The 14089-nt window shown below is 48.5% G+C and overlaps 2 protein-coding genes and 1 pseudogene across 3 annotated transcripts; 2 read left to right on the top strand and 1 right to left on the bottom strand.

Moving 5' to 3' along the window:
- Nucleotides 1-204: 204 nt before the first annotated feature.
- Nucleotides 205-276, top strand: LOC147820839 (U4 spliceosomal RNA; annotated as a pseudogene).
- A 3240-nt stretch (nucleotides 277-3516) lies between these two features.
- Mrpl9 (mitochondrial ribosomal protein L9) lies at nucleotides 3517-7280 on the bottom strand. Of its 2 annotated transcripts, none has more exons than XM_021265953.2 (7): nucleotides 7105-7280; nucleotides 6779-6935; nucleotides 6064-6188; nucleotides 5712-5762; nucleotides 4640-4741; nucleotides 4176-4331; nucleotides 3517-4052 (listed from the first exon to the last, which is right to left on the bottom strand). In XM_021265953.2, exons 1-7 carry the CDS (start codon nucleotides 7219-7221, stop codon nucleotides 3918-3920), a joined length of 843 nt encoding a protein of 280 aa, XP_021121612.2. In that variant the 5' UTR covers nucleotides 7222-7280; the 3' UTR covers nucleotides 3517-3917. The 2 variants fall into 2 exon arrangements, with proteins under 2 accessions (XP_021121612.2, XP_004854153.2); XM_004854096.3 differs by having other exon boundaries at nucleotides 4176-4259.
- A 3177-nt stretch (nucleotides 7281-10457) lies between these two features.
- Oaz3 (ornithine decarboxylase antizyme 3) lies at nucleotides 10458-13771 on the top strand. The gene is given in 6 exon segments (XM_004854097.3): nucleotides 10458-10560; nucleotides 10809-10869; nucleotides 10871-10948; nucleotides 12041-12216; nucleotides 12659-12744; nucleotides 13518-13771. Coding segments are annotated over 6 exon segments (567 nt in total). The 5' UTR covers nucleotides 10458-10537; the 3' UTR covers nucleotides 13661-13771.
- The last annotated feature ends 318 nt before the right edge of the window (nucleotides 13772-14089 follow it).

The raw sequence follows: 14089 nt of genomic DNA, 5'->3' as shown, positions 1-14089 counted from the left end.
TAGTGCAGGGTTCTCAGTAGGTGGAAGCAAGCAGAGAACCAGGTGCTGGACCACGGCCCCACTCGGAGGTGGCCTCGAAAGATGCAGCGTACCTGCCTGAAGCAAGGATACCTGCATAGGCTAATGGGCAACAGTGAATGACTCGACTCGGCTGGTTGGTCAGAAGCCTGGATGGAAAAATGGCAAATTAAGAACAAGGAAGTCAGCTTTGCCCAGTGGCAGTATCACAGGCAGTGAGGTTTATCTGAGGTGTGATTATTGCTAATTGAAAGCAAGGTAGTCTGAGAAGGTCCCTAGTGTGCCTGTTTGTGTTGTGTGTTGGTGCCCGATGGTGAATATCTCATCTACCCCAGAAAAGGCACCACCTTACCACAGGCTGAGGGCCTGGTGACGTCAGCTGGCCTGTGGCTGGTATCTCAGTGCTGGCGAAGGGGCCTGAGTGGAGGGCCACGGTGGAAGTGTGTACAGGCCCCTCCTGGTCTGACTGAGGTCGACCTAACCCCTGCTGTGTGGATGGCCACCTTGCCAGCAAGAGAGCGAAACGGAAAGTCACCCCTCCACTGGGTGGCTTGTCACTGCGTGGAAGGGGCAGTGTTCCGTCCTGGGTGTGAACTGATGTTTATTTTGGGTTGGGTTTGCCTCTCCCTCCTGCAAAGCCTCAGCTGCACCATTGAGGGCCTGCAGTCTGACCCACTGGCAGGCACGGGAATGTCCATTACTTTGGCTCAAGAGGTGCAGCCTGGGGACATAACATGGGATCTGCTGCCCAGAAGCTGCCCGATGAGATAGACGGCCTACTGACGGCACAGCTAAGGAGCAGCCTGGAAGGATGCCCACCGCACTCCAGGATTCTTCATATGTCCCAAGCAGTGGCCCCCACAGAGGTGCCATATCCCTAAGGACACCTCCTGGGACTGGGAAACAAGGAGTGGAAGGAGGAGCAGCCCACAGTGGCATCACTCCCAGTGACCTGACTGGAGAACTGCCCCCTCTGAATGCTCTGGCTCTGAGCATTCCAAAGTGCTGGTTCCCAGAAGGTTCTGCCAGGGCATCTCCGAGGACAGCACCAAAGTCTTGTTAACCTTTGAGCTGTGGCTGCCACCAGACAGGGAGAAAAGGCAGTCACTGCCCTGGCAGGAGTAAGTCACCCGATCACCGGGGTAGGGCTGCTGCCACGCCATGGGGACAGGAGAGAATATGTTTGGCCCCAGGCCTCTCACTTGCATCTCATTTCCCTTTCGCCCAATTTTGTTAGCGTACGTCTGCGCTACATGGTAGTTACAGTCACTTGGGGGGACCGGTACACATATATTCTGATCCTTTCCCCCACATACACACTACCCTCCCTCTCTTGTCCCCCTCGCCGCTTTGAGACAGGGTCTTACTATGTAGTTCAGGCTGCCCTTGAACTTGCACCAATCCTCCTGCCTCAGCCTCCCGAGTAGTACAGGCCTGCACCAGCATGCCCAGCTTCCCCCAGGTTTCAACAGATGGACAAGAGCAGCCATGGCCTGACAAGAGCATGACGGTCAGGGACCTAAGCAGTAATCTGCCTGGACCGGCAGAAGTGCGCATCTGAGGTGGTCAGTGAAGGAAACCAGAATGGAGAGTAGCGATGAAGACCCCCCAGACTCAGCTACAGCAAATCTGGGCCTGACGCATGCTCGGCAAGTGCTCTACCACTGAGCTGTACCCCATCCCTTTTTGAGGCAGTCTTGCTTAGTTGCCCAGGCTGGACTTGATTTTGTGATTCTCCTGCTTCGGCCTCCTGAGCAGCTGGGACTCCAGGCATGCCCCAGTTTAAAAAGTTTCCCAGGAAGAGGGCCGTCAGAACCCTAAGTAAGCATTCCAATACTTGAGACGGCTCTGGGCACTTCAAGGAAACTGGAGTGTCTGTGGTGTGCCGCCCAGTCCCTCCTTCAGGACCAAAGCACTGAGAATGCGGACAGCTGGCAGCTCTTGCCTCAGTCCCACCAGGAAGTGCCTTTGCCTGAAGTCCCTCACCCAAGGCCATGCCCCTTTTGCAGTCAAGCAGGGCTATGGAGTCTAGCTTGCCTGCCCTATGGAGCAGCCTGCAGAGCCACCCTAGTCGGAGTTCCCTGTGGGATCAGCTGACAACTGTGTTCCCACCGCACCAAGCCAGCTACTCTCTGTAGCTAAACCTCTTCTGCCCCCTATGGGTGCTGATCCAGTACTCCCTCAATAAACCCCATGTACAAACCTGTTTTTGCTAAGAACTCAACCTACAAGTATTTCAACACCGGGATTAGTTGTATGAAATATGCCTGTTGTGTTATTTCAGAGCATCGTGACAGTGGTAATACTGAAAAGTGCTGTTAAAAGAACCTTCCAAGTGGGCCCTGTGATCCCAGCACTCGGGAGGCTGAGGAAGGAAGATTGCCACAAGTTCGAGTTCTCCACTACATAGCAAGTTCAAGGCCAGCCTGGACTACACAGCACGGCCCTGTCTGAAAAAAACAAAAACAAAACAACCAGAAAAGAAAGCCTTCCATTTCAAAACTTTGAGAGATAGGGTAGGAATCACTGAAATGGCAAATCTCAAACAGTACCACGCTATGGGAGTTATGAGAGTTCTGGCAAGTGTGTGATTGGGTCACGATCACGATTATCAGTGCAACTACTGACGAGACCTCTCTTTCCTTAGCTGGGCTGAGCTGAGTGACGGGTGAGCTCAAATCGGCAGAAACCAGTCTCTGTGAGCTGCCGGTTAAGGACAGCAAAGGAGTCAGTGGTCTCATCTTTATCCCCCTAAAGTGCAGGACCTCGTGTTATATGTGAGTAACCCCAGCACGACATGCATCAATGGTGGACCTAGGGCTTACGCAGATCTGTGTCTCCTATACCGACAAAACACCTATTCCAGAATGATCTCATCACCTCTGTATTTTTTTTTTGGTACCGGGGATCAAACTTGGGTCCTTGCACTTTTGAGGCAGGTGGCGGAACCACTGAGCTAAATCCCCAGCCCCCACCTCCGTATTTTAACCTTGCCTTAAACTCTTGATCCTCCAGCCACAGCTTCCTTGAGTGCTGGGATTTCAGGCATTGCCACCGTGTCCAGCTACCAGTTCCCTTCTTAAATTTCCTTCATCTCAGGTTCATTTTTTCTACCACTTACCCTTAAGCCTAATTCAGATCTCCTTAGAGAAGTAGAACCCACTGCACCTGTTCACACTGCTGACTTTATCAATATATCTAATGAGAGCAAGGTTTAAGACCAGTGACAAGCAGCTTATGGAGAGAGATTTGCTCACAGCAACTGTGAGATACACAAAGCTAACATATTCTCCCTCTCCCTCCTTTTCAGCAGCAAACTTCAATGGCTCAAGAAGATATACACTAGGGCTGGGAATTTAGCTCAGTGGTTCCATTGCTTGCCTTGCAAGCACAAGGACCTGAGTTCGATCCCCGGTACCAAAAAAAAAAAAAAGGAAAAAAAAGAAGATATACACTAATGTTTTATCTCCAGTCTACTCAAGCCAAGTAAATAACACCTAAAAAAACAAAGACTTTTATTTTTGCTTGAGATACAAATGTTGAGTTTAGATGATGAGACAGAGCCAAGTCCTAGAGACAGTGTCCGTCTCCTCCATTTGTTCCAGTGGATTCCGATGGAGGAAGAGGCTAAGTGGCATCAAGACTGAATCCACTGACACATAGCTCATCAAATCCAGTCTGGTACTTCTTGAGCACAAGTGCCCCAATAAAGCCGGGCTGATGGCTGTCGAAGATGGATGTGGCCTATGGGGGGGTCCCAAACTTGCATGCAGTTCAGGCAGATGTCTCCACTTGCTCTCCAGACTTGCACATTTGGTCAGAGGGGAGTGAAGTCAGGTGCTGGCCCACTTTTGCTCCATTGCTACTGTGTTTCTGCTTTCCGGTCTCGGAGAACAGGTTCAGACCACTGGGGAGCCGGAGGAGGCCATCCCCTTGGCAGCCTGCTTGGCTAGCCAGGCCTTGTATCTTTTGATCTTGGGATTCTCAAAGTTCACCACAGACATAGGAACTTTCACAGTGTCAAGCCCATTTACCTGAACACAAAACAAGCATCCTTAGGGATCAGTCAGATAGGTATTAGCTAACAGGCTCGAGTTCAGTGCTTCATGCTGATTCCCTCCCAGTCAGAGAGGGGCACAACTATATGAGACACTCACCGTCACTTCACACCAGTACTCGCCCAACTGTGTGATTGGCTCCTCTGGTAACTTCAGGGCATGCGGAGCCACCACAACACCAAGCTGCAAAACATCAGCCAAGCGAACTCTCATGGCTGCCAGTGGGCCAGCAAATACACAGGGTTCTATAGTTTCCTGGACAAGGATGAATAAAACTCCGGCTGACCCCACAGAATGGTACAGACTCCCACAGGTGGCAGCAGAGAAACTCAGCCCTAGTTTCTCAGAAAGGGAAGTAGACTCACAAAGAGAAAGGGGACTTGAAACCAAAACTCACTTCATCCACAAAAGTAACAATTCCCCAGTGAGTCACATGATCTCCTGGCTTTCTCTAGTCAGAGAAAATTAATAGAAACCTCCATCCGGTTAGTCACCACCCTTGGCATCCTCCCAGGGGCAGCTTCCACTCTCAGGGGTACAGTGACATTTGAAAAAAAACTCACATTCTTGAAGAAGTGACGAGCAACTATTTCAGGGTTCAACTCCCATTTCACATCGTCCTTCATTCCTACTTCCAGATGACAGCTTTTCAGAAATTTCACTGTCTAAATTGAATTAGAAAGGGAGGCTGGGTTAGTTGGGAGTCAAGAAAGGAAACAGAATTCCAAGGACTGAGAGTTGCGGCAAAGGGCCTAATTCCTGCCTCACGGGCAAGACAGGGGAAAAAATAAGTGGGAAAGAGAATATTTTTATTGTCTCAAGGTTGATATGGCAGAGAGACTTTAGCAATACTTGGTAGAGGCATGTCACCTGTATCTTATTCCTAAGCAAAGAGAGAGTGGAAGCCTCAGGTATATGTCAGGATGAAATGGCTTTCATAAACTATTTAAACCCAATTCTGGCCCTTCAATCCTATATCACCTTAATGGCTCTTCCCTAATTACAGAATGCAATGATATTCATTAGCTAAAAACTCAAGATGTTTTGCGTATCTTGTCTCAATACTCTATTTAGCCATAAATTTCCTAATATACTGTACAAATCCTCTGCTTTAAGCAACTTGGTCTACTTTTTATGTTTAAACATGCCTTAAACTTCTACTTATATTTACTCTCCCTTAAGAACACTTTTCCTACTCTCCTGACTTATTTAAAGGCTACTCACCTCAGAAGACCTAATTTAATCCCACCTGGAAAACCACCCCAAAACCCATTATGATCCATGTAACTCTTATAATTTACTGCCTTCAGTTTACTGATTATCTTCTAATGTGTGTATGTTGTCCCCAACTTGTCTGTAAGGATCCTTGAAGGCAGAGCCCTCACCTCACATTTTTTGCATGGCTCCCCTGATGCCTAGACTGGGGACTCCAGCAATAAGCTAGAGCATTTTACCCAACATGTCATGATTTCCCAAGAAGTCTCCATACCAGTTATGTGGAGCAGTCACAATACTTCTTTCTCCTACTCTTATGTATACAATTATAAGACTTCAAAGAAATCAGGGAGACTCTCAGAAGAGGCTGGTGATTCTAATCTCTTTATTTATTGGTTGGTAACTTATGTTTCTACTTACCGCCTCACCTGCCTTGGTCTGTAGCCTCTCTAATTTTCCTTCTTGTCTCAGCTAGAAAAGAGTTAAAGATGAAAATTAGTAAAAGAAAAATGTGCCTGTGTAAGTAATATCAAACTCTTTTTTTTTTGGTACCAGGGATTGAACTTCTGCTTGGAAGGCAGGTGGCCACACCACTGAGCTAAATCCCCGTCCCAAGTAATATCAAACTCTTACTGTGGTAGCCATAGGCTGGAATTTTGAATTTCTGGTCTTTGATCCTCTATCTCATTTTCAAATTAAATCTCAAAGTGAAGGAAGTTGCTAGAAGTAGCCTTAAAGTTTTATTTTTCCAAGACTTTCCCTTTGAGCTTACCAATTTCTCCTCTTCAAACAGCTTCCTGTTTTCGGGAGATGCGTATACAGCTAGTCCCTGAGGAAGGAGTTTGTTACGACCCTCAGATTTTGTCACCGAGACCAGGTCACCCCGCACTCCAAGTTCTGCCAATGAGAACAAGAGAGACACAGAGACCCCAAGTTTGATCCTCTGCACCACCAAAGGTGGAGGAGGAGATGATCAAAGAGATAAGCACTATTTATTTTCCCAGTGTTTATTCTTCCTAAGATGTTAGTTCATATTCATTAAGAACAACACCGAGGACACTGATAATTTGGTTCTCTGGACCTGACAGAGAAACTTAGTACTCCCTATATGGAGCAAGAAGTTGTCCGATCAGAGGATTTCACTCGCTGTGACACAAACTGTCAGACCTTTACCTCCAGTTAATCGTGTTGCAGCACTATTTTATTTTTCCGTGTAGGGAGCCAATGTCACCATCACAGTACTTTTTTTTTTTTTTTTTGGTACCGGGGATCGAACTCAGGACCTTGCACTTGTGAGGCAGGCGCGGGAACCACTGAGCTAAATCCCCGGCTCCCATCACAGTACTTTTAATGGCTTTCTTTTCACATAGAGCGTATCATCTCCACAAAGTAGAGAAAGCAAGGGCAAAGAGATGGGGGAGAAATGGCAGGAAAAACCATACTGAACAGAAGCAGCCTGAGGTGAAGTGCCTTGGGCCAGGCCTTACCCTCCACAGACTGCGTGAGGATGAGCTCCAGGTTTGCTTTGGGCCGGTGTTTCGTGTCCTCTACCAGCCTGTAGACCCGGTGTCGCCGGCGCAGGCGCGGCTTCCTTCCCTCCCCGGCCAGCGGCACTTTCCACCAGCGCTCTACGATGACTGTGCCCTGTAGCAGGGAGGCGAAGGTAAGCGAGTCGCACCGCTCTCTCCCGCCATGGCCGCTGGCACCCCAAGGAAAAACCGCAACCAAAGGCCAGGCCCCTCCAAGTCTCAACGCTCCAGCATAAATAGCCTCACCAAGGCCAAGGATCCCACAACCCAAACCTGGCCCTCACCCGATGGTGAGAAAGACTGAAGTCGCGCTCCAGGCTCTCTTCAAGTCGCGGCCAGAGCAGCTCCCGAACTCCTCGCAGCATAGCTCTACCGGGGGCAGCAAAGACAAGAGCCGCCATGATGCCGGGCCGCAGGAGACCTGAGGAAGGACCCCTGAGCCGGGAGGCAGGAAAGGCCCCGCCGGGGCTGCCCGCGGCGCGCCTGAGCTGGCGCGGCTTTAGTCTGGGCTGAAGCGGAGTGGAAGAGGAGGATCTGCTGGAAGGACCTTTCCTCGCTGCTTCTCCAACGCCCTTAGGAACTCGGAAAGAAATGTTCTTGGTTTAGCATTTTTCTCCTCTCTTTTTTTGGGTAGAGGTGGTGGGTACCCATAATTATTGATAGATAATGGAATGAGTAGGTGGATTTCTTGAGAAAAGACCATTTCACTGCACAGTGCTCTAGGTGCCGAGGCCACTTTGATTGACATTCTAAAACCGGACATTGACGGAAGAAACACACTGCTCTCACTTTTCAAATCTACCTAAAGGTAGCAGAAAGATGGGATCCTCTGGAAAACCGCCAAGCCCAGGAAGTCTCACCCTTAATGGTTACTGCAGTTTTTGAAGGATTCTCAGTCACAAGGGATGTAAGCCATAGAAAAAAGGAACCACGGTAGGGCCAGGCACTTCAGGAATGTACCAACTTCCCACAAGGAATGTAAACATTATGTACTAATAAATGAAAGACAAAACAAACAAACAAAAACCAGTATGAAAGTCTGTTTGGCAGAGAAGACCAGAAAGATGCTGTGTTTCAACATGTGACCCTTAAGCAGGATCAGTTGATCCTCTAAATATTTGCTTGGCTTTCAGGACTCTGTCTTTTTCAGTCTCCTTTACTGATTTATCTTTTCTCCTCACTTTTTTTTTTTTTTTTGGCGTTACCGGGTATCGAACTCAGGACCTTGCACTTTCGAGGCAGGCGTGGGGCCACTGAGCTAAATCCCTGGCCCGCTCTCCTCACTTGTTAAAGTGTCCTCAGGACTCAGTCTTTGACTTTTACTCTCCTCAATGCACACTCTCCTCATCTAGTCTTGGCTTGCAATGCTATTTATATACCAATGATTTCCATATTTTTATCTCCATCCTAGACGTCTCACAAACTCCACACTAGAATATCTGCTTATACATGTATTTCCTCTTATATGTCTAACAGACATCTCAAAGTTACCTTGTCCCAAATTAAACTGATTTCTGACCCCCTCTCTTCCCAAACCGCCCCCACTGCAGCCTTTCCCATTTCAGTTGATGGAAACCCATTCTTTCAAGTCTTAAATTCTTTTTTTTCCCCCTTAAATTCTTTTATTGGTACATTTTAGGTATACAATACATTTACATTTCTCATTGGGAACTTGTACCTTTACATGACATATCTGGGTTCTTATTTTTTCCCCATTCCCTGCCCTCCCTTCAGCCCCTCCACCCTTCCCTATTTACAAAGGCTTTGTTTCCGTTTTTTCCTTGTCTTAAATTCTTTATCTCATAGTTCATCAGGAAATCCTGTGGGGTCTACTTTCAAATCCTTTCCAGAATCCAGCCACTTGCTACCACCTCCACTACTGCACCTTGAAATTTTTTTTCATGGATTACTGCAGCAATCTTCCAACAGATCTCTACAGCTTATATCAATCAGAAGGATATTTTTAATTTTATTTATTTAATTTTTGAGACAGAGTCTCACTATGTAGTCCAGGCTGGCCTTGAACTCCTTATATAGCCCAGGCTGGCCTCTTAACTGGCTGTGATCCTCCTACCTCAGCCCCTTGAGTGCTAGGGTTACAGGTGTGCACCTCCATGCCCGGATAGAAGGATATTTTTAAAAAGCTTAAGTCAAGGGCCGGGGATTGAGCTCAGTGGTTTTGCTGCCTGCTGTGCAAGCGCAAGGACCCAAGTTCAATCCCCAGTATCAAAAACAAAACAAAACAAAAACTTAGGTCAGATTATGTCATTCTCCCACCCAAAACTTTCCAATGACTTCCCCTTTAGTCAGAATAAAAAATCATAGAAAGGTCTATCAGGGCCTCCACACACTGGCCCCATCAGCTCTTTTTCCCTATATCTTAGACTGCCCCACCCACAACGGCTGCCTTGCGGTTACTTGAAAACCCTGGGGCATATTTCTCAGTGGGAGCATTTGTACTGGCTATTGCTTCTAGATGGAATGCTCTTATCCCCAGGTATTGGCTTAGCTCCCCCAATCTGTGATTTCGTGTCACCTTTTCAGTGAGACTCACTCAGAACATCTTGTTATCACATCCCTGCACAGTGCCTTCACACTCTGGATCCTTCTCTGCTCTCCCCCAACCCACAGCAGCTATTTGCTGATATTACTTAATAGGTTTGTTCTCTTGGTTCTAGAAGAGACCCGATAGGGCATGGATCTTTATTTATTTATTTTTTTCATGGATCTTTATTTTGTTCACTGACATATCCCAAGCACTAGGATAGTACCTGGTCATAGTAGGCCCTCGATATTTATTGAATGACAAAGGAATATGTAAAGGCCTCAAACTGGTGGCCACAGGACCAAATTTTGCTCACAGTGTTAGTTTTTCTCATCTATTTTTGTTAGTAGCTAATACTTAAATATTGAGGAAGTTCACTCCAAGTGTTTTCTAGTTTCTGTTGAAAAATCATAAGATCAGACACTGCTGTGTTCCTGCACAGCAATCAGACGGAGCTGAGTCCTGCTGCAGTTTAGATAGGGATGAGCTTCCCACTTTTGCTATAGCCCTACCCTGCAGCGCCCCCAATTTCCATTTGCTGTTTGGGCCTCTAGGAGTGTTTAGTGATTCCTCCCTTACCTGGCAATGGAGAAAGTTCAGTAATCTGTACCATCTCTGGGTTAAGGGCAGGGATGATACCGGTAGTAAAAATACTGAACTGGGAGCCAGCTAACCAGCTCGATGCAGGATCAAGGCCTCAGAAGCCTCCTGCAGTGCCAGGCACCAACCCTTTAGCTGCTGGATTTTAGGGAAAAGGGGTGTCCCAGAGGGACAGGGTAGGTGGCCGTGAATGCTTAGACAGGGCTGTTTGCCAATCAGTAGAGAAGAATTTTAACCATTGTTATCGTTGTAAAGTGCATACTAATTGACTGTGAACCCGGCTAAAGGACAGGGTGGGGCAGTCCAGGCCTGAGGTGACACAGGGCTGACCTCCTGTCTATGTCACAGTGCCCACCAGGTCACAATGGACAAGGCTGCCTGAACCTCTGCCACCTGCCCTGACCCTCACTTTGCCGCTGGGAGGCACTGAACAGAGAAACTGCCTTGTAACAGGTCCCACCCCTCTCTCTCCTCCCTTTCTTACACCAAGAGGGGAAAAACACGGAACCACCTGGTCACCATACGCCTACTACCTTTACTGTTACAAATACCGGATCACCCTCCGGGAGAAGATGCTGCCTTGTTGTTATAAAAGGTACTTGTTTTCATCTCTGTTTGTAACCTATATAAACTGTAAGGAAAAACAAAAATTTGAAATCTTCCCAAGTGACAGGAAATGATACCAAAATCAAGTGGGAGGCTGGCCTGAAACTTAGAATTTTTACATTTTGCTGGCCTGGGAACTGGAAACATGTTGGTCCACAGACAGCACATAAGACACAGCCTTAGCTCGCCAGTGTGCCGAGATGCCAGCATAAATTGCGGTCTTTCTTTTCCAACCAGCATCACTTACAAGGAAGAGGAGGACCTGACCCTTCGGCCCCGCTGCTGCCTGCAGTGCTCCTGAGTCCCTAGCAGGCCTCCAGGCGGGCAGAAGTACAGAGCACAGGACAGACCAAGACCAGCCTAAAGTGCTGTACTCAGTAAGTGGACTGTGAGCTTGCTGAAACGATGCCTGGCACAGGAGGGGCAATGCCTACTGGAAAATGCATCCGAGAATTAGAGCTAGAGCACATGTGTGAAAGCTGCCTCATCGCTGTATTTATGGGCAAGGGTTCTAGCCAGAGATCTTCAGTCCAGGTCATCCAGCTGCTAGTGAAAAGCAGGGTAGGAAGAGAGGAAGTAGGAACAGAGGTAGGGCAGACTTCTGGGATGTAAAGCTGGGTCTAGAATCCAGAATTCCTGCACCTTCCCTTGCGTTATATTACGGGAACATGCCTGGTCATGACCTCTGCGTTTTAAGTGAGAAATGGAGAATTTAAGAGAACCATATGATGAAAAAGAGGAGGAGAGTAGAGTGAGAAAGGAAATGGATACTAAAGCTGTAAGCAGTGAGTTAGCTGGGTGTGGTGCTAAGTCTGTGTCTCAGCTACTTGAGAGGCTGAGGGAAGAGGATTGCTTGAGCCCAGGAGTTTGAGGCCAGCCTGGGCAGCATGGTAAGACTGTCTCAAAACAAAACAGAGCAAGACACGACCAGTCTGCTGTCTGAGTCTGACATGAACAGTGAGATTCTGGCTAGGTGTGGTGGCACGTGCCCGTAATACCAACACTGCGGGAGGCTGAGGCAGGGAGTCCCAAGTTCACATCCTACCTGGGCAACTCTGTGAGACACTGCCTCGAAATTTAACACTTTTAAAAGGTGGTGGTGCTGGTGATGGTGTGTGCGAGTGTGTGTGAGTGTGGGTGTGCATGCGTGCTGGGTAGAGCGCTCTGGGTTCCAACCCCAGTACCACAAAACCAACACAAAACACGGAGATTCTCAACAGTTAGTGCAGCCCAGGGTTAGGTCAACCGGCAGTCTGGATTCCAGGTTTGATATCAAGTAGAACTCAGTAATGGATGGCCGTTAGTCCCTAGGATTAGGGGAGACATTGGCTCCGCTTCTCCCAGGCTCCTGCATCTACTCCCTCCCTGGCTTCCCCAGATGTCCCCAAACCTGCCTGCGACCTGACTGGAGGGCCAGAGGAGCGCAGAAGCGGGAGACCATTGCTCTCATTTTAATTTCTTTTTTTCAGGCTGGGAACCTGACAGTACTTTCTACTGACCCTCTGCTCCACCAGGACCCAGTGCAGGTAGACTTCCACTTCCGCCTCACCCCACACAGCTCTGCCCATTGGCACGGCCTTCTTTGTGACCACCGACTCTTCCTGGATCTCCCCTATCAGGCCTTGGACCAAGGCAACCGAGAAAGGTGATGGCCGGCATGGGCTGGCGGGGAGGGAATTTCCCCGCCATCAGTCACAGTCAGCAAGTGGGGCTGCAAACACGCAAACCACCCAGACAGCCAGAGCCAAGCCTGGGAGCTGTGCTGGGCCTGGGGTTCACGGGGTGATGGTCCATGGGAGGCTGCTGGACTCAGATTCAGGAACACAAGTGGGGATCTGGAAGTTGTCTACCCAGCAGTTTCCAGCCACGTAAGAGCCCCTTCTTCCTGGACCTTCTGCTGCCTGCACCTCAGTCCAGTTGTGTGCAGTCCCTCGACTTCTGACAAAAAGTTACCAGAGCTAGTTTAGCAACTTTCATTTCCTGGCTTGGGTGGGTGCAGAGTAAGAGGTGACCAGGAAGATTTCCTTTGCCAATTTGGTGTCTTTTTAGATTCTGCGTTAGCTAAACATTTTCTCTCTGTGCCCTAGTTTGACAGCAACACTGGAGTATGTGGAGCAGAAGACCAATGTGGACTCCGTGTTTGTGAACTTCCAAAACGACCGGAAGGAGAAAGGTGGGGATCTCCTGTCCTCCTTGCCCTCTCTACTGAGACAGCTAACAACTCCTTTTCCTTCCCAGGAGTCGCTCTTCGCTTACTCTTGAAAGAGCCACCCTCCAGCATTTCAGGGGTTTTCTCCCTTCCTACCACAATGGAAATTAAGGCACATAGCTAGCATTCTGTTCCAGCAGGACATCCAGGTTACAGCTGGACTATCAGGAAGCTGTACCGGCAATGTCAGAGGCCAGACTGAGGGAGCATTGTGAAATTACACAGAATCCACTCAAGGGATATGGTCAGCCTGAAGGAAAGGATGGCAAAGGCTTGAAGCATCTACAGTGTCACAGGGTTGAGCATGAGGCCAGGACCATACATAACCAGATGCCCAGAAAATGTTATGGAAACTATAACCTCGTCCCTTTAGATTCTAGAAGTTTACTTAGTTGGATATAGGACAAAGGATCGTCAATGCAGTATCGATAGTAGATACCTCCTAAGAGATGACTGTGCCATCACTATGTTGAGTGCCTCATAAACCCACCTTAAATTCTTCGAGGAAGATGCTCTGATTCCCTTTACACATGAGAAAACTAAGAATCGAAGGATTAACCAGGAATGTTCCAAGGTAAGCAAGTGTTACAGCCAGGGCAGAGCCTAGGTGGGTCTGTTTCACCCCAAAGCACAGCCGAATGGCTGCCCCGCTCCCCAGAGCCCTCCCTAGTGGAGACCAGATCTCTAGGGGGCACACAATCAAGGTTCTGAGTTCTGTTCCTTCTGGCCTTTCACAGGTGACCTGCTGCGGGCCTTCAGCTACATGGGCTTTCATGTGGTCAGACCAGATCACCCTGCCCTTCCTCCCTGGGGCAATGTCATCTTCATGGTGTATCCGCTTGAAAGGGACTGTGGCCACCTGCCCAGTGAGTCTTCCTAAATATGCTTTTTCCACCTCTGTGAGGGGCCAGAAGCCGTGACATGCAGGACTCGAGGGCCTAGGATGTAATGTAGGTCACCGCCATCCTAGGAATAAAGGGCAGCGCAATCATGCTATGCACTGTTTCTTGGGGTAGGAGCGGAAGTCACTTGGAGGGGAATGAGCACGAGATAATGACAGATCAGAAGGCCTGAGCCTCTGAGAGGGAAAGGACTCCAGGACTTTATGTCCCTTCTGCTTTCCTGCTACCCCCAAACTATTTCCCTGTGTAACCATTTACTGAGCACCTGCCAAGGCAAGGACCAATCAACTGGGCAGTTTAGAAAGACTCAGCCACACTTCAGTTCAAATTGGAGACAAGCACCAATTCCTTCTCTTTGGGTATGGAGAAAACCAGAGGATACAAAGGGTGATGGAAAGATAGGGTGA

Source organism: Heterocephalus glaber, unplaced genomic scaffold (assembly GCF_053883595.1).
Source record: "Heterocephalus glaber isolate CG9 unplaced genomic scaffold, H.glaber_assembly_v1.0 deba00001795, whole genome shotgun sequence".
Lineage (NCBI taxonomy): Eukaryota > Metazoa > Chordata > Mammalia > Rodentia > Bathyergidae > Heterocephalus > Heterocephalus glaber.
The sequence above is the reverse complement of the archived record's forward strand: the minus strand, read 5'-3'. Positions and strand labels throughout refer to the sequence as shown.